Genomic DNA, 26,883 nt, shown 5'->3' on the forward strand with positions numbered 1-26,883 from the left:
CTACCCGAACCCCACAGGGAAATCCCACTCAGTCAGGAACTCAACTCTGCCAGCCTGAGCCCTACACAAGTCCCTTTTCCAGTCGGTCTTGAAGACAGGGCGTCCTCCGGGAGGAAGACCCGCCTGTTCCCTTCCATATCCTGCTATCCCTTCTCCCGCCTACTACTTCTCCTACCCGACTCTGATCTCTCTCAGGCCCCTCCCCTCAGTCGAGCCTTCCTAGGGGAGCCCCACCACTAAACACCCCCTTTCCCACTCTTCCACCTTCTCACCCCAAACCTGGACATCCCCTTGACGTTCTTCCCCCACCCCCCCACAAGCCCCGCCCCTTCTCCAAGGGACAGCCCCTGTTCAGTCTCCGCGGTCCAACTTGTCCTAGCCCCTCCCCTGGACAGCCCCTGGGCTTGTGACCAAGTCAGCACCGCCTCTCCTAGTCGCACAGGACGAGAATGGCAGAGGGGCTCCCAACGGTTTGCTGCCTTCCAGGGGGAGGGGGAAAAGAAGGAAGGGGGCGGGGTTGAGGGGGGCGGGCCTGGACGTGGGAGTGAAAGCGAAAGCCTAGGCTGTGAGCGGGGAGACCGGAGATCTAGCAGCAACTGGAGCAGCATGGCCAAGCCTTGTGGGGTGCGCCTGAGTGGGGAAGCCCGCAAACAGGTATGGGGAACGGGAGGCCAGGAAGGGTCCAAAAGCCCTCCCGAATGGAAGCCAAACTGGGTGCTCCAGGGGACCAAGGCCGTGCCAGAGAATTCCCCCAACCTCCCTAAGTGCTTTCACTTCTGACCCGAGAGTCCCAGATTCCTGCCCTCTGAGCAGTCTCTACCTTGGGCAGGGGCTTCCAGGGAAATGCGGCTTGTAGTGGGAAAGGCCTGAGCCAAGTTGGAGGGCATCCTGTTGGGGGTGGGATCTTACTGTGGGCAAGTGAGACCCTTAACCAACATCCGGGTACTGCTCTCTCTGCAGGTGGATGTCTTCAGGCAAAATCTTTTCCAGGAGGTAAGTCTTCTGGATTCAAGTGATTTGACGCAGAATCTCAGACCAATTCCTGAGCATTGCAACTTCCCAGACTGACCCCTAAACCCACCCTCAACCTAGGCCCTACTTCCCTTATCAACCTTCACCCAAGATAAGCTCCTAGTTACTAATCTCTTCTTTTACTTTGACCCCTCTTAATACCTTCCCCACTTCTGCCACTTCCTCTCCCATCTTTTGGTGTGAAGGGAAAAGCTGTAGCCCCAAAGCGGGAAAACCACAGTTCTAACCTCGGTTCTACCACTTCCCAGCTTGCTCCCTTCACTTTTCAGGGATTCAGTTTCCTCATTTGTAAGTATTGGATTCAAAGATTTCCAAGGGCCCTTCCAGTCCCACTCCTCAGACTTCTCACTGAGTGTCTTCTGTGATTCTTACCCTTGAAACATAACCCGCAGGCTGAGGAATTCCTCTACAGATTTTTGCCTCAGAAAATCATATACCTGAGTCAGCTCTTGCAAGTGAGTAGAGTGAACCTCTTCTGTCCCAACCCATGGCCCCTCTCCTCTCCATCCACTCTCTCTAGCTAACAGCTGGGCTCCAACTGCAGAGAAGAGTTGCGAGTAGTGGACTGGGAACATTAGGATAGTGCCAAGCCTCAGCCTAGGTTGGGAGGAGGAGGGTGGCTACGATGTGTGGGGGAAGGCTGACTCAGGAGGACGGGAAGAGGCTGGGCAGTCCCTGACAGTGAGCTCTGTGCAGGAGGACTCCCTCAACGTGACCGACCTCACTTCTCTCCGGGCCCCGCTGGACATCCCCATCCCAGACCCCCCACCCAAGGATGATGAGGTGAGGCACTTAGGGCATAGGGCTTGGGCTATAAATCCACTGTACATAATGGTCTGCCAACCTCCACGACTTTTCTAAAGTTTCTTCCCCCCTTTTCTCCTTAGATGGAAACAGATAAGCAGGAGAAGAAAGAAGGTAAGAGGGGAAGGGGGGAGGTTAGGGAAAGAGAAATGGCACACTGATTGCTGGATGTGAAGGGATCTAAATCTCCTCTTTCTCACAGTCCCTAAGTGTGGCTTTCTCCCTGGGAACGAGAAGATCCTGGCCTTGCTTGGCCTGGTTAAGCCAGAAGTCTGGACTCTCAAAGAAAAATGCATTCTGGTAAGCTTGGGAAACTGGGGAACATAGAAAGAGAAGACAAGCAAGGCCATGCCTTGATCTCCTTCAGAGTTCCAAGTCCTTCATTTAGGAACCTATTCTCAAAATAGGGAGCTTCCTTCTGTGCCTTGTGTTTAGATAACTTTTGCTCTCCTTGTTCTGCTAGACCTCTGATATTACAGTGGTACCCTCTAAATCAAACTGTGTTGCATCCCCCTCCATAACCTCAGAACCTACTGCTGTAGCAGGTACACAGTGCAGGTGCTCTGATACAGTGAGTTGGTTTAAGAGCTTGGACCCTAGAGGGAGACTGCCTTCATTCGAATCCTGACTCTATCAGAGCCTGCCTTCATTCGAATCCTGACTCTATCACTTACCTAACTGGTTACCTTAAGTAAGTCACTTAGACATTCTGTGACTCAGCATTTTCATCTGTTTAAATGGGTACAAGCCTGAAAGGTTGCTCTGAAGATTAAATGAGATATATAATACATAGCACAGTGCCTGTCAAATAATAAGTACTCAGTTAAATGTAGCTATTTTTAGGAAGTAACGTACTAAGAACAGAATTTTGTTGAATGATTCTTACATGATGTCTCTTATTGTAGGTGATCACATGGATCCAGCACCTGATCCCCAAAATTGAGGATGGAAATGACTTTGGGGTGGCAGTCCAGGTGAGAAAGGGTCTGTGAGGATGCTGAGAGCAGGAAGAGTCTTGGGGAGTAAGGGATAGAGACTAGATATGAACTGCGAGGAGGAGGTAGACAGTGAGTGAAAAAGGGAGAAGATGAAGTGTTTTCTTTGCCTCCCATCTCTTTTGTCACCACAGGAAAAGGTGCTGGAGAGGGTAAATGCAGTCAAGACCAAAGTAGAAGCCTTCCAGACCACCATTTCCAAGTGAGGGCAGCTGGAGGGCCAGCACAGGGGTCTGCAAGGACATTTTGTGGGGACTCCCAAAGCGGGACACGCCCATCGGGATAATGGGGGGCCTTGGGAAGGGTCTGAGGGACTATCTCTCTCTGAACACCCACTCCTATGGTTACTCCCCTTGCTTCCGGCAGGTACTTCTCAGAACGCGGGGATGCTGTGGCCAAGGCCTCCAAGGAGACCCATGTAGTGAGTGGATAGTCCACCAGCCTGTTATTGGAGACTGGCTGGGGGTGGGAGAGGAAGAGGGCACAGAGGTCCTCCTTGTTTTGTCTGTGACCTTCCCAATGTGGAGAATATTAAGCCAAAACCATTGCCCCAAACTTGGGCTTCAAAAACTTTACCTCCTTTCTCTGCTGGATCTTGTGGATCCCATTTCCTGGTGCTGAGAAGGGGCTCATTCCTCAAGTTACCTATTCCCTATATGAGGAAACCAGACGAATGTCCCAAGCTCCCATGGGGCTGACTCAGCTTTGTCTCCCACATCCCAGATGGATTACCGGGCCCTGGTGCACGAACGAGATGAGGCAGCCCATGGGGAGCTCAGGGCCATGGTGCTGGACCTGAGGGCCTTCTATGTGAGTCTGGAGTAAGCCCCTAAGGGAGGTGGATGAGGGGGCAAGGGAAAGGCCAGGAACCTGACTGTTGCCCTCTGGCTTTCTTCCAGGCTGAGCTTTACCATATTATCAGCAGCAACCTGGAGAAAATTGTCAACCCAAAGGGTGAAGAAAAGCCATCAATGTACTGAGCCCAGGGTTGTAAGGGAAATAAATGACCTGTACTTTGTGTGGATCACCTCTGGTGTGTGTCATTTATTCAGAAAGCAAAGTGGGAGTTCCCGTCATGGCTCAGTGGTTAACGAATCCAACTAAGAACCATGAGGTTGTGAGTTTGATCGCTGGCCTCGCTCAGTGGGTTAAGGATCCGGCGTTGCCTGTGAGCTGTGGTGTAGTTGCAGACATGGCTCGGATCCCGCATTGCAGTGGCTCTGGCGTAGGCCGGCGGCTACAACGCCAATTGGACCCCTAGCCTGGGAACCTCCATGTGCCGCGGGTGCGGTCCTAAAAGGACAAAAAGATGAAAAAAAAAAAGAAAGCAAAGTGTCACCTCTGTCCAGCTACTAAATGTGAATGCGATGATGGGAAAGGGAGGGGTGCCAGGAAGACAGAGATGAGTTAAGAGGTCCATCCTGTTCTTAAGAAGTTATCCTAAATAACAGTTACATGGCCTGACAGCCATGAAGATAACCTGTATTTGGGGATTTCACAAGATTTTTTCCATGTGGAAGGTCTCATGAGTTCTTCCTGAAAGAGGCGGCATTTGGGCAGAACCTTATAGGAATAATCAGGCTTTGGACAGATAGAGGGAAAGCTCTGCGGCTGAGGTCAGGGAATGAAGAAAGAAACCACCCTTGCCATCAGCTCAGAGCAAGCCTGAAGAGAGAATGAGGCTTCCCCGGGAAAATTATGCTTGGGTTCCTTCTCAAGAGCTGGGAGGGGAAAAAAACGCTCCCAAAACATTTTGGTTTAAGGAAATTATACCACAGGACATTATCGGAAGGATGGGCCTATAAAAATCTTTTTCACCTTTACCCCCGCTTGCAGTCAAAGCCGTTTTTATTTCTGTAGATATTACACTGAGGAAACCAACGGCCCAATAACCTGTGGTTGCAAAAGTAACATGGCTCATTAGTTAGTGGCAGAGCCGCCCTAGAGCACAAACCCATTCATTCTATAGTAGGAGTCACATTGGTTCGAAGTTCCAAGGTTCCAAAGACACCCGACGCGGGACGCGGGCTCCACCCAGCTGGGCCTGTAGGGGCGGGCGGCAGAGATAACAGACGCAGTCATCCTGCAATCCGGAGCCGAAGTGGGGTAGCCTAGCCAATCAGCTTGAGGGAAGCTCTCTCTACCGTTGTGGGTTCTTTTTCAACCGCTGGAGACAAAGGCGGGGCAAGATTGGATGCGGTTGGTGATTGGGCAAAACGAGACACTCTAAACCTATCAAAGATCATTACATGGGCGGGACTCCAGAAGCTGGTCAGGCTTGGAGGCGCAGGTTCCGTGTCCCCGAGGCCAGCGTTTCTCTGTGGCCGCCACTTGGGGGCGGGGGGAGGCGGAGCTCGGTGCTGCAGCATGCAATCCAGGCCGCCCGCATTCCGGGCCAGGTGGGGGCCGGTCGCTAGGCTAAGATCGGCGGGAGCCCGTGGGCTGTCTTTGAGCTGGGTCAGCGCCACTGTCGAACCTAAGTGAGGAGGCACGGGGAAGGGCCCAAGCGGGCCCTCGGGCGTTGGAGGGGGCTTCGCGGACGAGAGCTGGGGGCCCCGCTCGCCATGGGGGAGGTGGAGATCTCCGCCCGGGCCTACGTGAAGATGTGTCTGCACGCCGCCCGCTACCCGCACGCCGCTGTCAACGGGCTATTGCTGGCGCCCGCGCCGCGGTCGGGAGAATGCCTGTGCCTCACCGACTGTGTCCCCCTGTTCCACAGCCACCTGGCCTTGTCTGTCATGCTGGAGGTCGCCCTCAACCAGGTGCCGCCGCTGGACGCCCACCTACCACCCTAACCAGCCCCTAACAGCCCTACGCCCATCCCTGGCCTCTTGGCAATAGTGCGCACCCACGGGGCGGGCGGCACGATTTAGTTACTGATGGCCCCTTTCCCATGGCAGGTGGATGTGTGGGGCGCGCAGGCCGGGCTGGTAGTGGCAGGGTACTACCATGCCAATGCAGCTTTGGACGACCAGAGGTGAGTGCCAGAGGCAGAAGGCTAAGGGTTATGGGGTGGGGGAGTCAAGAGAACCCTTCTTAGTCATTCTCTCCATTTTTCCTTCATCAAAAGCTTAGGAGTAGGCACTGTACATCAGGCACTAGGCTGGTACTGCAGTGAGGAAATGTAAGGGAACATGTTTTCCTGGGGGTGGGGAGGACAACTACGTTTCAGTAAGAACAGGCTGACACCTGCTTTAACTGAGATGCACCGCCCCCCCCCCCACAAGTGCTGAAAAAACACAAAGGAAACCCAAGCAGCAACTTTTTAAAAAAGAAAGTTTCTTTTTATATATACAGTTGACCATTGAACAAGATGGTTTTGAGCTGCCTGCGGACCTTAATAGGTGAAACAGTTGGTTGAATACCCATGCAGAATCTGTAATGGAGGGACCACTATAAAGTTACCTGCAGATTTTCAACTGCAGGAGGGTCTCTGCTCCTAACCCCTTCGTTGTTCACCGGTCAGCTGTATGTAGAAAAAGTTATCTACTTACATAGTACTCATGTATCTGGATCAACTGATACTGTTTTGTAATTTGCTTTTTCCTCCTTAATAAATATCTGACACCTTTCCATCACTACACTATTATCTACCTTACCGTAACAGCTATACAGCATCAGTATGGATGTACCATAATTTATTTAATGCCTTACATTAAACATTGAGGTTGTTTCCAGTTTTTCGTTATTATAGACACTGTCCTATTATTACAGTAAATTCTTTAATAAGTAGAATTTCTGGGTCAGCATATGTATAGTATACAGTATAAATTTGGTTGGTTACACCAACTTACTCTCCAGAAAAGACTATCTTAGATTTCCACTCTCACCAGCAGTATCCGAGCACCTATTTTCCACAGCACTCAAGCTTTGGGCAGTTAAGCGTGAAGCATCAAGTAAGCCTGATGCCCCCCCAGGCCAGCTACAGGGAAATGCCATCGCTGCAACCACATCTATGGGACCTGGGAGGCCCAGCTCAGACGGATGGGGTCTATCCACAGTAGGCTCCTCACGACTCTGATCTTCCCTCTACACAGCCCTGGGCCCCTGGCCTTGAAAATCGCTGGGCGGATTGCAGAATTCTTTCCTGATGCAGTACTCGTTATGGTGAGGCTTGGGTTTCAGAGTGGGGAGTTGGAAAGAAAGTAGTAGGAAGAGGGATCCTTGAAACCCTTACCTGCCCTTCCTTGTCCACACAGTTGGATAATCAGAAACTGGTGCCCCAGCCTCATGTGCCCCCAGTTATCGTCCTGGAGAACCATGGTCTCCGCTGGGTCCCCAAGGACAAGAACTTGTGAGTGCCCCACTCCCTCCACCTCTTCTTAGAAGCCCACAGCTCCTGGGCCTCCTCTGTCATTGGTTCTGCCCAAGGGTCCTTCTCTAGACCCCAACCTCTGCCAAGTGTCTGGCCCCAATGCCTGCTGAGTTTGACCTCCATGGGGGTTATTATTTCAGAGTGATGTGGAGGGACTGGGAAGAGTCACGGCAGATGGTGGGAGCCTTACTAGAGGGCCGGGCCCACCAGCACCTTGTGGACTTTGACTGCCACCTTGATGACATCCGGGAGGACTGGACCAACCAGCAGCTCAACGTCCAGATCACCCAGTGGGTTGGTTCCACCAGTGGAAAGACCTGAGCCAGGGCCAGAGGGGAGGCCCAGGATCCAATAAAGAGACTTGGGCTGTTGGGCAACGGTATGACTATATTTATTGTGCCTGGGAGGCAAGGTGAGGGAGAAACCTCAACAGGCAGAAGGTGGGGAAAGCCTGGAGTCCCCAGTAAAAGTCAGGAAGGTCTGCTGGACCCATCACAGAAGGAGGGGAGGCTCTCAATAGATCATGCCTTTTGTTTCTCCCCTGGGCTTCTTGAGTTTCTCAAAGTTCTTCAGGATGATGTCATATAACACAGCCTACAGGGCCGGGGAGGAGTGGCGGTCAGCCGCAGGCCCTCAGTGGATGTTCCCCGTTTCTAGCCTTGGGAGCTCTGCTACCCTTCACCCCCCTGGCGTGCATCAGGGAGTGGGTGGCCTGGGAAAGCGGTCCCTGCCCACCCCTGCCCTTCCCTGCTCACGTAAGCATTGCGGATCTCCATGACCATCAGCCGGATATCCCGGTACTCTGCCTCATCCAGCTCGTGCACTAGCTGCCGATAATCACCCTGTGGGAGACACGGGTCAGGCCTGACTTCAAAGGTGTCCCTCCTCCCATGCACCCTGACCTAGGCCTCACCTACCACATGAGGCTGCTTAGCTGCTTTGGCCACAGCATCGCCCCGCTCAGAGAAATACCTGTGGGAAGCAGAAGGGTGTGGAGTGGGAGGAGGAGGGAGCCCAGGCCTCAATCCCGGCCAAAGGCAGAGCATGTGGGTGCAAGTCACTCACTTGGAGATTTGAGTGTGGAAGCCTTCCAGCTTGGTGTGAAGGGCGGTCATCAGCTCGAAAACCTTCTCCTGGGGAAAGAAAGCAAGGGGGGAAGTGGAAGACAGCATGGACTGGAGAGAGAAGGAAGGCAAGAGAGTGGGGTAGCGCTCTCACCTGGACAGCCACTCCAAAATTATTACCGTCTTCAATCCGAGGTATCTGCAGCTGCAACCAGGTGGTAACCTGGGAGGAAGGAATGGCATCAAAGCCCCATTAGTCCCCGCCCCAAATCCCAGGTTCCTGTCCTTCTTTGTTTCTCTGACCACAGTGGGGAGAAGTATGTCAGGTCTGTTCGGAGCCCCAGGGTATTCTGGCTTCACTTGTTGTGCCCTCGCCTGTAAAGAGCTGGCAGGTGCCATGCCCTAACTGGCATGGACAAAGGAGGACAAAGGGTTTGATCTGAAGTCTGGGAGTAGAACGAGGAGGGCTCACCATGTTGAGCTGCTCAATGACATCCTTGATTTCAGGCTTCAGGCGCTGCAGGAGGACCACGATCTTCTCATTGCAGTTCACTGGGCCACAGGGAGGACCTAGGAGGTGGACACTGGGTCAGTCACATGGCTGGGGCTGTGAGGGGCAGGGAAGAAGCATCCTTAGGAAGGAACTCCTGGGAGGTAAAATGCAAATCCCTTCCACCACAATGATACCTTTATCCTCATCTTCCCCCTTCTTCTTTTCATCTTTGTCTTCCTTCTGCAGGGAGAGGGGGGCACTTGGGAGTCAGGCCTCAGCCTGATTTTCCCGAGGGTTGGGTCCCTCCTTCTGGCTCTTCCCAACTTGCCTCCTGCTGTTTCTTCCTTTCCTCCTTCTCTTTCTCCTTGACCGGATCAGGCACTGGAATGTCCAATGGGGCCTTCAGATTGCTCAGGTTGGCTTCATTGAGAGCTGGCTCCTGGTGCAGAGTGGGAGAAGGAATGGGGGCAGGGCAAGCTCTCACCTCCTCCCTCTCATAGCCCCCCAGGCTCTCCCTTGGAGACCTTACACTCTACTCCCCGCCCAGCCCCAGTACCTTTAAAAATGCATCCAACTCAGAAATCTTCTTGGGGAAATAGCTCCCGAGTAGGTTCTCTGTCTGTGTGGTGTGGGTGGGGAGGGATGGGGGGTTCAGAATCAAATGCCCTTTCTAGGCAGTGAAGCAGGGCTGCCACTGTCCAGCGAGGAAGGGCTGAGCAGCGGGATTGGGTAAGGGTGGGTCGGGGCAGGCAGGTCTTACCTTGGTACACAGGTCTTCACGGAACACATCGACCTGCAGGACATAGGCAGCCCTCAGACACCTGGCGTTATGGCCAGTTCATTCGAGGACCCTAAGGATTGTGTAGGGCCTGACCTAGGGAAGGGTGGAGAGGATCCCGGGTGGGGAGAAGTTTGGGGAACGAGAACGTTCCTGGCGGTGAAGGCTGAGGGGTTCAAGTGGGAACTGACCCCTCAGGTCTCCTGGGCTGCGTGAGGAGTGATGGAAGCAAGACACTGCGACTCCAGCGGGGTCCAAGCGCTCTGTGGAGTGGGGCCCCGGGCCTCCCGTGGGGGCAGAGCAGGGCCGGCACCCCGTCTGTGTGTGGGCCCGGGGCCAGCGGGCTTCCCCTCCACGCCGGCGCTCTGCTTCACCTCACCTCGCTGAACCTCAACCGCCTCGCCTCGCCTCTCCCTCTCCCGACAAGCAGACCTGGCCAGGTTCCCCAGGCTCAGGTGCTCGGGGCAGCAGGGTTCACGAGGGCTCGGATGACTGACCCCGACTCGAGTCGGGGGGCTGGGGGGCGGGTCACGGACACCTTCAGCCTTTCGGAGCCACGCCTCCCTGATGGGCATCTTCCTCGAACCCGCAGCGCTCACCTTGGCTTGGGCTTCGGGCTGGACCCTGAGCGTGGCCATGGCCGGGGAGGGGGCCTAGCGCCGCACGCGGAGCGAGGAGTGGGCACGGGGAAGGGAAAGCGAAAGCAGCGCTCGCTCCCCGCACCGCCTTCCTGGGTAGTGGGAGTGGAGGTACTGGAGGAGGCGGGGACAGGAGAGACGCGGGGGAGGAGGGGCTCGGGGAAGCGGCCCAGTCGCGGCTCCCCCTAGAGCCGGAGAGGAGCGCTTCCACCGTCCCGACACCGCCCCGCCCCGCCTCCCCATCTCCGCCACTCTTTTGACTCCCCGCCTACCGACTCCGCCCACCCCCCCCCGCCCCCAGGCCGGTGCCCGCCTCTGCATTCCCCGCCTCCCACCTCCGCGTCCCCGTCTCCCTTCCTCTTGACTGCCCTCTGCCTCTCTTCTTTCCCAACTCGGCCTGGGACCGTGATAAGTGATAAACCTTATCTGGCTCTCTTCCTTCTTTACTTGGTGGTGGAGCAAGACCTGGCCTCCTTTCCTTTGCCCTGCCAGTGTGGACCCTGGCTCCACGGGCATCGTCTGGCTCATGCAGTGACATTCAGACTCTAGCATCAGCCCATTGTAGGCCGCCGTCAGCTCTCTTCTGACCCTTGTGGACTCCAGTCCTCTGTAACCCACTTTCCACAGGGCAGTGGGACTCCACCTCGCTGCTCTTGCTTAAAACTTTCTCAGCTTCCTTCTGACCTTAGAAGTCCAAACGATTTTCCTGGCCCAGGAGGTGTGCCTGGCACTTAACTGCCCTTCATCTTCACTTTCCACTGCTTTGTCCTTCTTTCATTTCATTTACCCAGGCTTTACTTTTGTTTTCAGACCTGTCAGTGTCAGGATCATTCTTGCCTCGGGTCCTTTGCCCTGGATAATCCTTTTGCCAGACACACCCTTCCCCTGCCCAGGACGTCATTCCTATTCTCAGTTTAAATGTCACCTCTTCAGAGAATGCTCCTAACTCCCTGCAAGTCTGTTAGAAAGCAGCCTGTTTTATGGACCTTCATAGCACTATTTCTCTGATAGTAGCCGGTTTATTTTTTGAGGATAGTGTGGTTCAGACCAGGGGTTGGCAAACTTTCCTATAAAAGGATAGATAGTAAATATTTTAGGCTTTGTAGTGCTTCTAGAAACCACCCAACTCTGCCACTGTAGCAGGTAAATAGCTATGCCTAAATGAATTAACATGGCTAGTTCCCATAAAATTTTATTTATGACCACTGGCATTGGAATTTCATTGACTTTTCATGTTATGAAATATTCTTTGATTTTTTTTTTCAACCATTAAAAAATGTAAAACCAGGGAGTTCCCGTCATGGTTCAGTGGTGAAAGAATCCGACTAGGAACCATGAGGTTGCGGGTTCGACCCCTGGCCTTGCTCAGTGGGGTAAGGATCTGGCGTTGCCGTGAGCTGTGGTGTAGATCACAGACACGGCTCAGATCTGGCATTGCTGTGGCTCTGGTGTAGGCTGGCGGCTACAGGTTTGATTAGATCCCTAGCCTGGGAACCTCCATGTGCTGCGGGAGCGGCCCTAGAAAAGGCAAAAAGACAAAAAAACAAACAAAAAAAGTAAAACCAGAGTTCCCTTATGGCTCAATGGATTAAGGATCTGGCATTGTCACTAAAGCAGCTCAGGTTGCTGGTGTGGCATGGGTTCAGTGGGTTCATTCCCTGGCCCAGGAACTCCCACATGCTGTGGGCACAGCCAACCCCCTCCAAACAAAAAACAAAAAGTGTAAAACCATTTCTTAGTTCTCAGGCCATACAAACAGTGGCCACAAGAGGGCTTTCATTTGCTTATCCATGATTTAGAGCACAGACAACAGACCCATACCGCCTGGGTTAGTAATTCTGGCTCTGATATTTACTAGCTGTGAAAAGTTACTTAACCTCTGTGCCTCCATTTTCACAACTCTGCAATGGGAACACTACCAAACCTAGCTCATAGTGTTGTTGTGAGAGCTAAATATGTAAATTTATAGAAAGAATTTAGAGGAACTTAGAATGGTGCCTGACACAGAGTAAGCACAATAAAAGTTTGCTATTATTATTTGTGAGTTTATCATCAGGCAGTAACACGTGGACCTGCAAATGGCAGAAACCTTGTCCTTCTCATTCACTTGGCTCAATGAAGAATCATATGCTAAATAGATGAGCACACCTAGACCTCCTACAGGAAGACAAGGTAGGACGGATCCCTGAGTACATACAGTGCCCAGTAGGCAGGCCCCTGAGGAGGGCAGAGGGGGGATTTGGTGGTGGAGGCAGGAAAAACGAATCAACCAGGCTGGAGATGGAGCACTGCTCAGCAGGAATGCCACCCATACTTAAGGGCACTGTCACCTGGCCTAGCAGTGCCAGTCCTTGACATCAGAGCCCCACATAGCTTGACATTTGCAGGCACTAGGAGACTGAAGGGACAACAGGAGGGATAGCAATCAGCATAAGGATATTCAAGGTCAGTGACAGCAAGCAATGGCTGAGGAACCCTGGTGACAATTACCCTTTCCTTACCCTTCCCACCCTTTGCAGGTCCCACCAAGCAAATGATGAGTGGAGCCAGAGCCAGACCCGACATGCCTTTATTTCTTTCAGTTATGCTTGCGGCTGGAGTGGGGGTGAGGGAAGAGCCCATGGCCCGGGCTCCCTGGAGACCAGGGCTGATGATACCAGCTGCCGTAGGTTAGGTACCAGGCAAAGGTGCCCACTGCGGCACCCACCACCTTGTGGGTATACTGGTGGAAATAGATGACCGTACAGAGCAGCAAGAAGTTCCAGAGGCCCAGCAACAGCACGTTGAGCAGAAAGACGAGGCGCAGGGGCGCACCGGCGGGCAGCCCATGGGCCAGGTACTTGGCGAACACGGCTGCTTCCTCGGCCATGAGCAGGCAGCAGAAGGTGAGCAGGAAGGTGTGGGAGGAGACGGTGTAGCCTCGCCACTGGTGGCCGGCCGCCAGGCAGCTGCGGCGGTCTGGCAGCTCGTGGAGCAGCAGGCCCTGGGGCAGAGGCTCGAAGCAGGAGCCGGTCAGGTCCTCAATGAGCAGGAAGGCCCGTCCGGCCCCTCGCCACACAGCGGCCCCCACCACCAGCCGGCTCAGGTGCCTCGCTGTCACTGCCACGCGCCGTGTAGCCAGGAACACCACCAGCAACACGAAGCCCCCCAAGAAGGTGCACGTCCAGCCCCATGCCGAATTCACAAACTTTCTGTGGGCAGAGAAGAGGGAGAGCTCCTGAGGTCCCTGGGCCCCATCTCCCCACCCTGCTCTGTTTCCATTACAGCTTTGTCTCCAGTCCCACCTATCATCCCTGGGTCTCTGTCTCCTGTGCTCTCCAGCCACCAACCGCATGCATTTAAACTTGGCCAACTCCTCAGCGGCCCACTCAGCCTTCTGGGGCCTGTGTTTCCTCTTCGGCCCTGCTCCTGTACTCCCATTACTCTGCTCCCCTCCCCCCTTGACCTTCTCTTCAACCTCCCAGCTTATTTTTAGTATCCTGGACTGGCAGGAGGACAGAAACCTGGAGGGAGCTGGGATCCCAGAGCCCAGGGAGTCAGCGCCCACGGCCTCGAGTGGACTCACATGTTGAAGAAGTTGCCGTGGCTGGCGAAGATGGTCCGAGGGTTGACATGGAACTGCAGAAGGGGCCCGAAGATGACCACGGCTGCCAGCCAGGCGTGGTAGAGGCGCCGCAAGCAGGGGCTGCCCAGGAGGCGGGCAGCCTGTTCACTTCCAAAGTATAGCAAAGCAGAGGCCACCCACAGCAGCACCTTGACCAGGCAGCCCAGCAGCGTCCGGATCCGGGCCCCGGCCCCCAGCCCTGCCCCCACCACCGGCCCCCGCTCCATGTTCCCTCCCCTCCCCACTAACAGCTCACTCTGCTGGGCAGCTGAGGAGGGGCTGATGGGGCCCCCCCTGGACAAGGACAGGCAGTGACAGGTGTGGCAGACATAGAGCAGAGCTGTGTTGGCAGCTGGCAGGCGGGGGAGAGGGGCGGGGGGCAATAAGGGGCCAGGGCAGAGGGCTGCCACGTCAGCAGGGTTCCTGCCATGGGTGTGTGTCCTGACAGCGGCCTGTATCCTTCCTTTAGTCCTGTGTCCCCTTGACCCTCTAGGTCTGTGTCTTCAGCTCAGACTATGTTCTAGTTCACATTTCAGGGCCATGCCTGCTGTTCAGGGCTGTTTTTGTCCTTAGCCAGCTTGGGTCTGCCTGTCCCTGTTTGGTCAAAGTCATCCCCACCTCACCCAGGCTGGACTCTCAGAGCCCCAAAGGTCAGGTTCACTCCTAGGTGATGGGGGGGTGGAGACCCTACAAGGAAAATCCCCAGCTTGGAGTCCATGAAAACTTAGGTTGTAGAACCATGACATACAGAGGTTCCTGCGCCAGGGATTGAACCTGAGTCTCAGTGGTGAGAATGCCGAAACAATTTTTACACATTTCCTGTGATCATACGGTGCTAAAAGTTAACAATTTTTTTCTTCTAGGTTGAATTTCCATATATTGTTAGTAGTACAAATTTAAAAATTGTTAGTATAAAATGTACTATTAGTACAACAAACAATTCACACAATTTGGTAATTAACAATGAACTAAGATTATATTGGAAATCCATTTCTTTTATTATTAAATTAACTTTAATATAATGATTATTATTTTTTTTTCCATTATAGCTGGTTTACAGTCGATTTTCTACTGTACAGCATGGTGACCCAGTTACACCTACATGTATACATTCTTTTTTCTCACATTATCATGCTCCATCGTAAGTGACCAGACATAGTTCCCAGTGCTATACAGCAGGATCTCATTGCTAATCCATTCCAAAGGCAATAGTTTGCATCTACTAACCCCAAGCACCACATCCATCCCACTCCCTCCCCCTTGGCAGCCACAAGTCTACTCTTCAAGTCCATGATTTTCTTTTCTGTGGAAAGGTTCGTTTGTGCCATACATTAGATTCCAGATATAAGTGATATCATATGGCATTTGTCTTTCTTTCTGATTTATTTCACTCAGTATGAGACATATGGAGGTTCCCAGGCTATGTGTTGAATTGGAGCTGTAGCCGCCAGCCTATGCCACAGCAACCCAAGATCGGAGCCGTGACTGTGACCTACAGCAATGCCAGATCCTTAACCCAGGGAGTGAGGCCAGGGGTTGAGCCCACAACCTCAAGGTTCCTAGTCAGATTCGTTACCCACTGAGCCACGACAGGAACTCCGGAAATCCACTTCTTGATGAGAAAAATGAACAGCTCCCTTGGGGCCTTGATTAAATGAGGCTTCGGGGACACTAGTAATTTTATTTTACTTTATTTTTGTCTTTTTAGGGCTGCAACTATGGCATATGGAGGTTCCCAGGCTAGGTGTTGAACTGGAGGTGCAGCTGCTGGCCTATGCCACAGCAACAGCAATGCCAGATCCAAGCCATATCTGTGACCTACACCACAGCTCATGGCAATGCCAGATCCTTAACCCACTGAGCAAGGCCAGGGATCAAACCTGTGTCCTCATGGATGCTAGTCAGATTAGTTTCTGCTGAACCACAATGGCAACTCCCAACTCTAGTAATTTTATTTATTTTATTTTTACCTTAGGATGACTGATTTACATTTTTTAATTTTTATTTTTTCCATTATAGCTGGTTTACAGTGTTCTGTCAATTTTCTACTGTACAGCAGAGTGACCCAATCACACATACATATATACACTCTTTTTCTCATATTATCCTCCATCATAAGTGACTAGTTATAATTCCCAGTGCTATACAGCAGGAACAACACTAGTAATTTTAATTGACCTCTCCCTTTGGCACCCTGGAGGTAAAACAGTTCTGGGTGAGATGGTGGCATCTCTGGGGTGAAGAGGCAGAGAGGGAATGAAAAGGACCAGTGCGAAAGGAGATCTGGCACGACAGTTTCATGCAGGGAGATAAACTGGAGGCGAGAAGCACATGGAGGTAGAGCATCTGGACAATTTATTCTTTTAAAAGCCACCCGTTTCACTGTTAAGTAAGTACATCTTTTATCCCTTGCTGTGTCTTTAAGACTCCCTGGAGGTGAGTATCTCAGTCTGAAAACTGCCTTAGAAGTAAGGGGAAGATCAAGTGAACCCCAGCTCCCTAATTGACCACATCGTGGGTCTGCTCTGGGGCCTGTCCTCTGCAAACCTTCATTTTCAGCGGATGATGTCTTATGCGTGAAGTGGCCAGATGGGGCCTGGCATCAGTGCCCACCAGGTTCTCTCTGGCTCTGGGCCACTTCTGTCCGTGGACTGGACCAGCTCCAGGGCAGAGCTGATGTGGTGTTCTGTGCTCTAAACTAAAATGTGCTTAGGGGTTCCTGTTGTGGCTCAGTGGTAACGAACTAGTATCTATGAAGACGTGGGTTCGATCCCTGGCCTTGCTCAGTGGGTTGAGGATCTGACCTTGCCATGAACCATGATGTAGGTGGCAGATGTGGCTCGGATCCCGCGTTGCTGTGGCTGTGGCATAGGCTGGCACCTGTAGCTCTGATTTGACCCCTAGCCTGGGAACCTCCATATGCTGCGGGTGTGGCCCTAAAAAGCTTAAAAAAAAAAAAAAAGTGCTTATTTTCTTGTTATCTCAATTTTTACCAGCTGGAAAGTTTCTGAGATCAGTGAGGGACTCCCTGTTGCAAAGCTCAGTTAAAAAATGATTTTGGTATTTCCCTTCATCTTGGGGCATCAAAGAAGTGTTTTCTCCCACAGAGGAGATACCTGAAGGCTCTGCTGAAACTATTTCCCTGAAGTGAGAAGATAAAAGATCTCAGGCAGGAAAAAGAGAGAGACAGGCAGATGCTGAACCAGGTTCCCACAGAGTTTATTGAGGGACCCAAAGCCAGTGAGAGGACGAAGGAGTCCTACTTCAATATCCCTCCTTGAAGCTGCTGGCCTCCGGCCAATGGAATACTCTGGGAGGGGAGGGCCTGCCCTGTGTGGGGGCCATACGGAGCTTCTCGTGCCCAGCCTGCCTACCCACCCCACAAACTCAGATGTGTGAGAGAAAAGACAGAATTCCTGCCCGGGAGGGTGCTGAGGACACCTCGGACCTCCCCCTCGGCTGGGGTTAAAGCCCTTCGACCTCCCTCGGGAGGAGTGGCCCAGGAACATGGCCCTCTGATCGGCCAGTCTAATCCTCAGAGTGAAGGCCTGAGCAATGGGCCTGGCTGACAGCTGCCGGCATCTACTCTCGGAGCTAACACATAACATCCAAACATGATTAAAGACCCTCAGGACGGTTCTCCCTCTGACAAAGCCACACCCGAGACAGTGGTGGTCCTGCCAGACCCTGGCCAGAGACAGAGACCCAAGCCAACTGGGTGTGAGCCTGTAAGGAGACCATTCTCCTCCAAGCGGATGATCTCCCAGGGCTCAGGTAGGGGTCCGAAGCCTGGGCTTCTGGTTCTCCCCATCCAATGCCAGTGATTCCTCAAAAATCCCCCAGAAGGGAGAAAGGGAGGAGGCGGAGGTGGAGAGCTTGTCAAGAGGCTCACCCATGAGTGGGGCTGGAGGTCGGATCTACTGGGGTGAGGAAAAGGCTGTAGAGGGGTGGGACACTGAGGCAGGGGAGCTGGGGTGTTCCTCGGACTCTGGCATGTCGTCCTGGAAGTACTCGGCCTGGCGGTACTGCCACAGACGCAGGTTCCCGTCCCACTGCAGGGCAGAAGGTGGCAAGTACTCAGAGGGTGCCGCCGCCTCCCAGATCTAAGTCCCAGACACACATTGCCCCCCGTCCCCCAGCCCCAGGATCCTCACCGAACTGCTGACAATCTTCTCCTCAAAGGGGTGCCAGCTGACATCACGCACACAGGCCTTATGGCTGGTCAGCTTCTTTACGATGTGGCCACTGAGGAGGTCGTACACTGTCCAGGAAAGGCCAGAGTGGAGAGGGGCTGCCGGGAGAACATCTAGCCACACATCCCTCCCTGAGCAACACCACTTACCTACCTTTCAGACAACTTGCCGCGTTCCCAGGGGAGAAAAGCCCACACCTGAGGATAGTGTTACTTCTCAGTGTCTTTTCCCTACCTTGGGTTGAGGGTATCTTTGAGCAGAGCTAGGCAACCTCTGACCCTTAGCTAAATCTCACAGCGTCTACAGTGGGTCTACAGTTGGTCTACAGTTAAGAAAATGTGGAGCTCCCATCCTGTCTCAGTGGTTAACGAACCCGACTAGCACCCATGAGGATGCAGGTTCGACCCCTGGCCTTGCTCAGTGGGTTAAGGATCCAGTGTTGCCGTGAGATGGGGTGTAGGTCACAGACGCGGCTTGGATCCCACATTGCTGTGGCTGTGGTGTAGGCCAGCAGTTGTAGCTCCGATTTGACCCCTAGCCTGGGAACCTCCATATGCCGCAGGTGCGGCCCTAAAAAAAATAAAAATAGAAAAAAAAAAAAAAAGGGCTCTTCTCCCCACTCCCAGGAGCCCTGGTTGTTCTTTGCTTTCTTTTAGTAGAGACTTTGCTTGCAAAAATAAATAAATAAATAAATAGATAAAAAAACAAAAAAACAAAAAGAAAATGCAATGTGGCTTCAAAGCACCAATTTTCCTAAAAGTCCCTAAGATATGGAAGGCATTGCAGAAATGAACAACGGGGTGTCTCCACAGACGTATGAACCTACCATCCCTTCTCTGGACTTGGGTATATTTTTCTCTCTCCCTGGAAGGGCCTCCATCTTGGGGCCTTCCTTGGTATGGCGCTGTCTTGGGCCTCTTCTGTGAATCTGGGTTTTTCATTTTTTTTGTCTTTTTAGGGCCGCACCTGTGGCATATGGAGGTTCCCAGGCTAAGGGTTGAATCAGAGCCATAGCTGCCAGCCTATACCAGAGTCATATGGGATCTGAGCCGCATCTGCAACCTACACCCCATCTCACGGCAATGCTGGATCATTAACCCACTGAGCGAGGCCAGGGATCGAACCTGAATCCTCATGGATGCTAGTTGGGTTCGTTAACCACTGAGCCACGACAGGAACTTCTGTCTGTGACTCTGTTTGTGTTTCTTTGCTCATGCTCCTCTTGGTTCAGTGGCTGTACATCTTTTACTATTTGTGGCTGTCTTTTTGTGTCATTCTTTGCATCTCTGTTCCCTCCTACCTTTCGTCTGTAATCTTTTCCCTTGACTGGCTAAAAAACAGAACTGGGTGTATTTCTGGTCACCGATTATATTTATTGACTAGAATTCTCTGTTCCTTTCCTTAATTTAAAATGCTAATGAATAGAATATTTTCTCCTTTCTCTGTTTAAGCCTCCCCTGCTCCAGGGCAAATTAAATTTTGCTTGCAGTTGTCACTGGGTTTTTTAAGGTGGTCACTGGTGGTTATAGATGGAATGCAGAGAAACCTTCCTATCCTCCCCGAGGCCCCCTGTTCCGACACAATCCTTACCAACCACTTTGCCGGTGGAGCAGCCACTGTAGATGTACTGTTGGCCGGTGCTGTAGGTGGGAGAGAACCGGCAGCGGATGAGGGTGTGCAGCACCCCGTGGCCCCGGTAGGTCATCAAGGAGCTGTCCCCCGGGAGCTTCAGCTTCCGCCAGGCTGGGGGGAGAGGCAGGGTGAGCCCTAGGTTAGGGAACCTGGATTCTCCTGTATCACTTGTCCTCGGCACAGACTGAGGCTCACAGACAGCCCCCTTTCCAGTTCCCACGAGTGGCTCTTTGCCGCCTAATGTCAGCTGATATACCCTCACATAGCTCTGATTCTTTTTTTCTTGTTTAGGGCCACACCTGCAGCATATGGGAGGTTCTCAAGCTAGGGGTCGAATCAGAGCTGTAGCTGCCAGCCTATGCCACAGCCACAGCATCGCCTGATCCTTAACCCACTGAGTGAAACCAGGGATCGAACCCACATCCTCATGGATACTAGTTGGATTCATTTCCACAGAGCCATGACAGGAACTCCCTCTGCTGATTGTTAAGATGCTGAAATACTCTTCTATCCACTAGTTCTGAGTATGCCTAGCCCCCACTGGGAACCCCTGGCTCTCCCATGGTTCAGCAAAAAGAGTTAATGCCTGGCAAAGGTGAATCAGGAAGGGCCTCCAGGACTCTCGCTCCAGGCTACAGCCCTCCTCCTACCCCTACCTACCGTGCTCTGGCCAGGCCTTACCAGGGGTCAAATATTTTAACTACCACCCCCAATTGTTCACTCTCCAGATCTCGGGTTCTACTTCCACTCTCACCTTTTTTGGGCACTTGCTGCCAGCGGTAGTCCCAGTCTTGCTGTGTGGCAGCCTGGCGTGAGGCTTCCATACCTTCCCGGCTAGAAAAGCGGCGGATATCCCAGAGCTTGATGGTCTGGTCTTTGGAGTTGGAGATGAGATATCGGGCGTCACCCTGTGAATCCCAAGATGGATGATTAAGTGTCAGAACTTGCAAATGTCAGTGGCTGTCAGGCTGGCTCCTCTTCCCCCGTGAAGGAGTAAGAGTGCTGGTCTTTTCACTTTGGTCGCCTCTTTTCTTCATCCAGGCAGACCGAGCCACAGACCCCACCCACTGGTTAGGTTTCCCCTTCTTTGCCCAGGGCGCTGGCTGGGCTCCTATTCTATCCTGGATCAGACTGTCTTCTACTTTCCTTGTATAGAAAGCTGCTCCTTGAGGAGTGGTGGTACTAATGGATCTCATGTCTCGTGGCTTAAGCCTCTTCCTTAACCTCCAGCTCTTGCAAACCTTGGCTAAGGAGGAGGTTGGTGAGTTCCCATGCCCATCCACTCTGACGCCCTCCTGGACAACAAGAACCTCAGCAGCCTGGCTGTGCAGGCAGGTCCTGCCTCTGTGCCCACCTTGCTGTCAATGAAAGTGATGCCATCTTGGTGTCCAGCCAGTGCACCCACAGGCTTGGGGTCATCCTCCCGCATGGTGCGTCGATCCCACACTTTGCAGATGGCATCATCACCCCCGGAGAACAGGATCTGGGAGCTCATGTCGGCAAAGGCCACTGCATTCACATCATCCTCATGGGATTCAATCTAGGGGAGAAGGAGGCCAGGGTGCCTACGACCTCTTTCTAGGTCTTCCCATAGGCCAAGGACCAGGAGGCAGAGGCTCGGTCTTGGGAGCAATACCTGAAGGGTACGCCGATTCTGTTCTCGATCAAAGACATACAGGCAGCCATCGTTGGCCCTGAAAGGAAGGAGATAAAGAGGGTATGGAGCCAGGACCACAATGGAGCCAGACCAATGCTCCATGTGCTCTGGAGAGACCGTGTCTCAAAGAGCTATGGAGGAGCAAGTGCTTGTCTCTCTTTTTTTTTTTTGTCTTTTTAGGACCATACCCTCGGCATATGGAAGTTCTCAGGGCAGATGACCAATTGGAACTGTAGCTGCCCACCTATGCCACAGCCACAGCCACAGGTTCTGGCGTCTGCGATCTACACCACAGCTCACGGCAACGCCAGAACCTCAACCTACTAAGCAAGGCCAGGGATCAAACTGCGTCCTCATGGATACTAATCAGGTTCACTACCGCTGAGCCACGATGGGAGAAGAGTTATGCAGGAGATGGGAGAAGAGTTAGCTGTGTTTACAAGGAGGTATGAGCTCTCCCATCTCATGCTGGGGAAACAGTGAGCGAGGGGTGAAGTGACTCAGAAACCTTGACCCTGGGGAAGGCCTGGTTGTTCTCCACAGCTGCCTGGGTCCAGTGCCATCTCTGTAATGGCAGAGATGGCTTCTGGAAGAACTCCTGTCTCATTAAGCAAGGGACACATCCCCACACACACTCACCCTCCAAGCACTTCTCGTCCATCTGAAGACACGGCGATGGAGAAGACGGCAAAACGACGCTCAACAGGCCTGAAAAGAGCAAAGGAGTGGCTGCGTGAAGTCCCTCCACCCCAGCTCATCTACAGAGAATCTGACAAGGGCCGTGAGGCACACCACTGTGGGGGAAAGGACCCCTGCCAGCATGTGCTAGAATGGGCAGCACCTCAGTGAGACACTGGGAAGAAGCCTACAGCCGCCCACTGCACCCTGGTCCTCTGCATGACAGGCTGGATGCTTCCCTCCTGGGAATTCACACAGAGAAACTTGCAACCAGTGTACTTTTCCCTCTAAGCAGGAGTTCCAGTTAAAGACGTTTGCTCCTAGAGAGCCTTCCTTGAGAGATGTTTTGTTTTTCGGGTTTTTGGCTTTTCAGGGCCGCACCTGCAGCATATAGGAGCTCCCAGGCTAGGGGCTGAATTGGAGCTACACCTTGAGAGGTTTCTGATGAGTCTGACCAGGAAGGGAAGCCAGTACCTTAGATCCAGGGCTGTGTGTGTGTCTCCCTCCCCGTAGATGTTGCAGATATGAACTAAGAGAAGCAAGAGAAACAAGACTCTTTCAGGGCTGGGGTACGGAGGGTGGAAGTGAGGCTGGGAGGTGATGGAACAAAGGGCAAGGATGTCCACCCTGGGGGGTGATCTGCCCAGGAGAAGGCGCAGAGTCCTGGCTCCCAGGAGATGGGCCTTTGGAGAACTCAGGTCCCAGGCTGGAGCCACCGTGGTGGTCTGGGGCCTACTCACTGTAATCAGACCAGCTGGAGTAAAGGAAATGATTCCCATCAGGGGTGAAGGCCACATCCAAGACGCTCCAGCCGACATCCCGGGCCTTGATGCTCTTGAACTTATGAAAGCGGCCATACCGGCAGTCATACATTCGGATTACCTGGTCTGTGTAAGTGGGGATCAGGCAGAATTAGGGGACACTCTCCCAGAATCCTCCCTAGATCAGACCTCTCTCACTCAGTGCAGCTGTGGAATCTGCCCTTGATCATGGGCAATGTGTTCTGGCCAGGCATCCCTAAGCCAGGATCTGAGCCCCTGGGGCCTGGGGCTTTCTAGCCCTAGTCAGGGGGAACACCTCTTGTTCTAGGGCAGTTTGTAGGACTAGGGTCTGATACCTTGGCAGGCAGACATGAAGATCTGACCATCTTTGCTGTAGATGCCACAGAAAGCCTTCTGGGAGTAGGTATCAATGAAGCCCAGATCATTGGGCAAGAAGCTGGGGAAGCAGAGGAAATGAGTGTAAGGGGAGCTCAGCACAGGCAGTGTCCCGGTTAGTAGAATCCTAACAGAGCTGGATGTGTGTACAGAGGATATTTCCTTTTGGCTTGGGCAAGTCCCTTTCTTTTCTTTTGCTTTTTGGCTGCCCCATGGCATATGGAGTTCCTGGGCCAGGGATCAGATCCAAGATGTAGCTGCAACCTAAGCTGAAGCTGCGGCAATGCTGGATCCTTAACCCACTGTGCCCGGATGGCCAGCGATCAATCCTGTGCCCCAGCGCCCCCAAGACGCCAATGATCCCTTTGTGCCATGGTAGGAACTCCACAAGTCTCTTTCTTTCATTCATCTATCATCCCCTCAATTGCTATATTTTGCCATTTTGTTTATTCTCAAAGCCTCAACCCCATGTAACCTCACCTGAATATCCCTAAGGATCCTTTAACATTGGTCTCTTCAAAGTTTAGGAGATAAGACCTATCTGGCCCTTGGGATCTCTTCACCAAGCCCCATACTCACTGAGACATCACTCGAGACTGTTCTCCAAGGGAGAAGCTTCCCCGGTGGCAGAGGCCCCGTTCTCTCTAAAGGAAGGGATTGGGGAATATTGCTAGCAGAAACAGAGGGCCACTTCAGGCACACCAAGCCCCCTCCTCCAAAGATACTGTTCTTGCTACAGACAAAATACCCATACCCAGTAGTTCATCCCACCAAAGCCCAATGCAGGTTGGCTAAGAGTGTTCCAGTTCCAGCCCTTGCAGCTTCTGGCTACATTGATAGGGCTACTGTCAGGCAGGATAGAAGTGCAGAGGCCTACCTGGAGCAGCATTTGAGGAAAGCTGTGCTCCTGGGCTGCCCGTCTATGTCCTAGCCGCCCTGTGGCCAATTCCACCTGTGTCTTGATCTCACTGCATTCCAGGTCCCGGGTGTCAGGGGTGGCATCCACTGCGAATACCAAAGAGAAGTTTTGTTTTAGGTCTTCCAGCCCCAGAGGACAGTTACAGAGCTGTGCTCAACCCACTCAATGTGGCTGAATATTCTGGGGCTGTGAAAATTCCCTCATCCCCTGAATTATCGCATCTTTCTTTCAATTTTTGCCATAATTTGTGTGTGTGTGTGTGTGTGTGTCTTTTTAGGGCCACACCTGCGGCTTATGGAGGTTCCCAGGCTAGGGGTCTGATTGGAGCTGTAGCTGATGGCCTACGCCACAGACACAGCAACGTGGGATCCGAGCTGCGTCTGCAACCTACACCACAGCTCACGGCAACACCAGATCCTTAACCCATTGAGTGAGGCCAGGGACTGAACCTGCGTCCTCATGGATGTTAGTCAGGTTCTTTAACCACTGAACCACGATGGGAATGGCCATAAAAATTTTTATAAAAGGTTTTCTGATGAGGGTCTTTTTTTTTTTTTTTTTTGGCAGTGCCCGTGGCATGTGGAAGTTCCCAGGCAAGGGACTGAACTTGCACCACAGCAGCTACTCAAGCTGTTGCAGTGACAAAGCCAGATCCTTAATTCACTGTGCCATAAGAAAACTCTGATGAAAGTCTTCTGATGTTGGAGTTTCAGTCTGCCCTTCCTCTTTTTTTATTTTTTTAAATTAAAGTATAGTTGATTTATGTCTTTTCTCTTACCAGGTGGGTTGTATCGGTCTCCGAGACGACCATCCCAGGCATTGTCATGCTCTTCCTCTGAGTCCGAGAGGGCCTGGATGAGTTGTAAATTTGCCGCACCTCCTCCCTGCACCAACCTCACCTGGCCTCTGTGGAGAGACCCCCCCATGATAAAGGGGAGTATCCCATCCCCAAATCAACCAAATTCAGAGTCAGTGGTGATGTTAGTTCTTAGACTACCTAGTCCTCAAACTCTCATTCTGTTGCCATTTTGAGGGTGGGGGCTGACTAGACCTTGGCTGTTATTTTCAGTCTCCTATAAGACACACTAGGCAATAAGTTCTCCCTCTTATAGCAGGAGTAGAAAAACCCCGACATCACACGGGGTTAGCTGACTCCTCGGAGAGCTAAAAATTGAGAGCATTTCCTTCCAAGCCTCTGCCCAAGGAGTTCAGCATAGAACATGGTGTTCTGAAGGGACTCCCAAGGTTGTTTTCTCCCCAAGAAGCCATAGCTAAGAACCAAAGCCAGTTGCACCCCTTTCCAGTCAATTCCTGGTGGTCACTTCCCTCAAAGCAATCTTTCCTCAAAAACAGGATTAGAGTTAATTTAAACTTGTGTTTCAAGTAAATCCACATGGCCTCATATAATGTGTCAATAACTTCACTAAAGTTCAACACCCACCTTCCCAGCACTTTTCAACCCTCACATCATTCCTTTTCCACCAGGCAACCCCCCCCCCATTTCTTATTTACGTGAAAAATAATCTACATTTGTGTAGTCATAACTAAAAAAACTCCCCTGAACACTTCCCTCAAACATAAGAGCAAGTCATCTAGCTGACCCTCCCTAGGCAAAACCCACTCTTACTGGGTATGAAGCTGAGTGCCCTGAGTGTCCAGCAGGGAGGGATGTTCTGCTCAAACAGAAAGGTAGTCCTGGGATAATCCCACTTCCTATTATCTGTAACTTCCCTGATTGGAGCTGGGATCAAGGGACTGTGGTGGCGCCTGGTGGGGACACACCAGAGGGTAAGTTACCTGCGTAGGAGATAGGCCAGTACCTGGGCCAGATCCACATCTTCATCCTCCTCTTCCTCTTCCTCACTCCGACGCAGGCCAGCCCCTCTTCGGGGCAAGCCCTCGGAGGGGTCTCCGGACCCAGTTCCTGCACTGCTGCTGTTCCGTGATCCCATCTTCTGGTCACAGCATCCTTAAGTCCTGTGCAGGGACTCCTCCTGTCACCTCCTTGGGTTTGATGAAAGCAAACCCTGCTCTAGAAATACCAGGGTCTCCTGAGATACGGCAGTAGCTATAACTAGGGGGGCTACACTTCTTAGGGACTGAGAGCCCTTCTCCTTGGCCTGTAACAACTCCCAAGGCTTCGGGAACACAAACCTTTCCCAATCCTGTGAAGCAAAAAAAAACAGAGTGAAGTCTAGGGCGTGACCTTAGCTCACCAGTGAGAATCCTTTGAAGAGAAATTTCTCAGTTTTCTACCTCAAACTCACCTATCAAAGTCCCTGAGGGTGGGGGTGGATTCCCAGGTAACCTCTCAGGCCGACCAATCAAAAACCCTCGCAGAAGAAAGCGCCTCATTAGCTTATCCCATCTAACCAATCAGAAGCCTTAGGACCCCCCGACGCCCCCCTTACCGACCAATCAGCACACTCCCTCCCAAAAGCCGGCGGCAGCGACAACCAATGAAGTTAAAACTCCACTTAACCCCCTCCTTCCTCGCCTCACGCCCACGTGGTGTGCCGGGGATGTGTAAGCTAAGGGGGGTAGGCCTGCGAGAGACCACCCACCAGCCAGGAGAGGTCTCAGGACCCGCAGCGGCGCAAGGCCTTGTTTACATCGACTGCCTTCCGGCGTCGGCCAACAGCTCCTTCGTCACGCGCTTCCTTCGTCACGCATCTCCAGGCTCTGCCGCCGGCGGACTGCAGACGTCACGCGACGCCCCTGACGGCCCCGCCCCCTTGGCCCGCTCACTGGACAGCTGAGAGCGGTGATTGACAGATGGGCGGGAGAAAGTATGTGAGGAGTGCTAGGGGAGGGGAAAGCGAGCGATCCAGGAGGAGAGGTCGCTTCTGGTTGGGAGGCGTTAAGTGCGGAACTGGCTGCTTCTTGAATCAGAAACAACGGAACTAGACCTCATGGGCGAGGGG

The 26,883-nt window shown here is 52.6% G+C and overlaps 5 protein-coding genes across 12 annotated transcripts; 2 read left to right on the top strand and 3 right to left on the bottom strand.

The window, feature by feature from the left end:
• The first annotated feature begins 513 nt into the window (after positions 1-513).
• Positions 514-3,858, top strand: PSME2 (proteasome activator subunit 2). Of its 2 annotated transcripts, XM_047796416.1 has the most exons (11): positions 514-654; positions 961-993; positions 1,425-1,487; positions 1,729-1,815; positions 1,920-1,950; positions 2,039-2,136; positions 2,742-2,810; positions 2,966-3,033; positions 3,198-3,252; positions 3,555-3,641; positions 3,731-3,858. In XM_047796416.1, the coding sequence occupies exons 1-11, from the start codon at positions 607-609 to the stop codon at positions 3,809-3,811; spliced, it is 720 nt and encodes a 239-aa protein (XP_047652372.1). In that variant the 5' UTR covers positions 514-606; the 3' UTR covers positions 3,812-3,858. The 2 variants fall into 2 exon arrangements, with proteins under 2 accessions (XP_047652372.1, XP_047652373.1); XM_047796417.1 differs by lacking the exon at positions 1,425-1,487.
• A 1,246-nt stretch (positions 3,859-5,104) lies between these two features.
• On the top strand, positions 5,105-7,523 carry EMC9 (ER membrane protein complex subunit 9). Its single transcript, XM_047796092.1, has 5 exons — positions 5,105-5,593; positions 5,732-5,808; positions 6,869-6,938; positions 7,031-7,125; positions 7,287-7,523. Exons 1-5 carry the CDS (start codon positions 5,396-5,398, stop codon positions 7,465-7,467), a joined length of 621 nt encoding a protein of 206 aa, XP_047652048.1. The 5' UTR covers positions 5,105-5,395; the 3' UTR covers positions 7,468-7,523.
• On the bottom strand, positions 7,522-10,240 carry PSME1 (proteasome activator subunit 1). The gene is made up of 11 exons (XM_047796091.1): positions 10,081-10,240; positions 9,464-9,496; positions 9,260-9,322; positions 9,032-9,142; positions 8,898-8,943; positions 8,683-8,780; positions 8,365-8,433; positions 8,212-8,279; positions 8,064-8,118; positions 7,902-7,988; positions 7,522-7,740 (listed from the first exon to the last, which is right to left on the bottom strand). The coding sequence occupies exons 1-11, from the start codon at positions 10,117-10,119 to the stop codon at positions 7,660-7,662; spliced, it is 750 nt and encodes a 249-aa protein (XP_047652047.1). The 5' UTR covers positions 10,120-10,240; the 3' UTR covers positions 7,522-7,659.
• Positions 10,241-12,670: 2,430 nt separating this feature from the next.
• On the bottom strand, positions 12,671-14,590 carry FITM1 (fat storage inducing transmembrane protein 1). Its single transcript, XM_047796973.1, has 2 exons — positions 13,685-14,590; positions 12,671-13,310 (listed from the first exon to the last, which is right to left on the bottom strand). Exons 1-2 carry the CDS (start codon positions 13,948-13,950, stop codon positions 12,698-12,700), a joined length of 879 nt encoding a protein of 292 aa, XP_047652929.1. The 5' UTR covers positions 13,951-14,590; the 3' UTR covers positions 12,671-12,697.
• A 2,336-nt stretch (positions 14,591-16,926) lies between these two features.
• On the bottom strand, positions 16,927-26,832 carry DCAF11 (DDB1 and CUL4 associated factor 11). Of its 7 annotated transcripts, none has more exons than XM_047795706.1 (15): positions 26,524-26,832; positions 25,757-25,991; positions 24,738-24,865; positions 23,918-24,045; positions 23,620-23,684; positions 23,001-23,101; positions 22,624-22,770; positions 22,358-22,412; positions 21,845-21,913; positions 21,185-21,242; positions 20,903-21,088; positions 20,303-20,456; positions 19,507-19,659; positions 17,878-17,984; positions 16,927-17,775 (listed from the first exon to the last, which is right to left on the bottom strand). In XM_047795706.1, exons 2-15 carry the CDS (start codon positions 25,909-25,911, stop codon positions 17,641-17,643), a joined length of 1,641 nt encoding a protein of 546 aa, XP_047651662.1. In that variant the 5' UTR covers positions 25,912-25,991; positions 26,524-26,832; the 3' UTR covers positions 16,927-17,640. The 7 variants fall into 7 exon arrangements, with proteins under 7 accessions (XP_047651662.1, XP_047651663.1, XP_047651665.1 ...); XM_047795707.1 differs by having other exon boundaries at positions 25,757-25,963; positions 26,524-26,669; XM_047795709.1 differs by having other exon boundaries at positions 25,780-26,124; positions 26,524-26,666.
• Positions 26,833-26,883: the final 51 nt, after the last annotated feature.

The sequence above is a fragment of the Phacochoerus africanus genome, chromosome 9 (genome assembly GCF_016906955.1).
Source record: "Phacochoerus africanus isolate WHEZ1 chromosome 9, ROS_Pafr_v1, whole genome shotgun sequence".
NCBI lineage: Eukaryota > Metazoa > Chordata > Mammalia > Artiodactyla > Suidae > Phacochoerus > Phacochoerus africanus.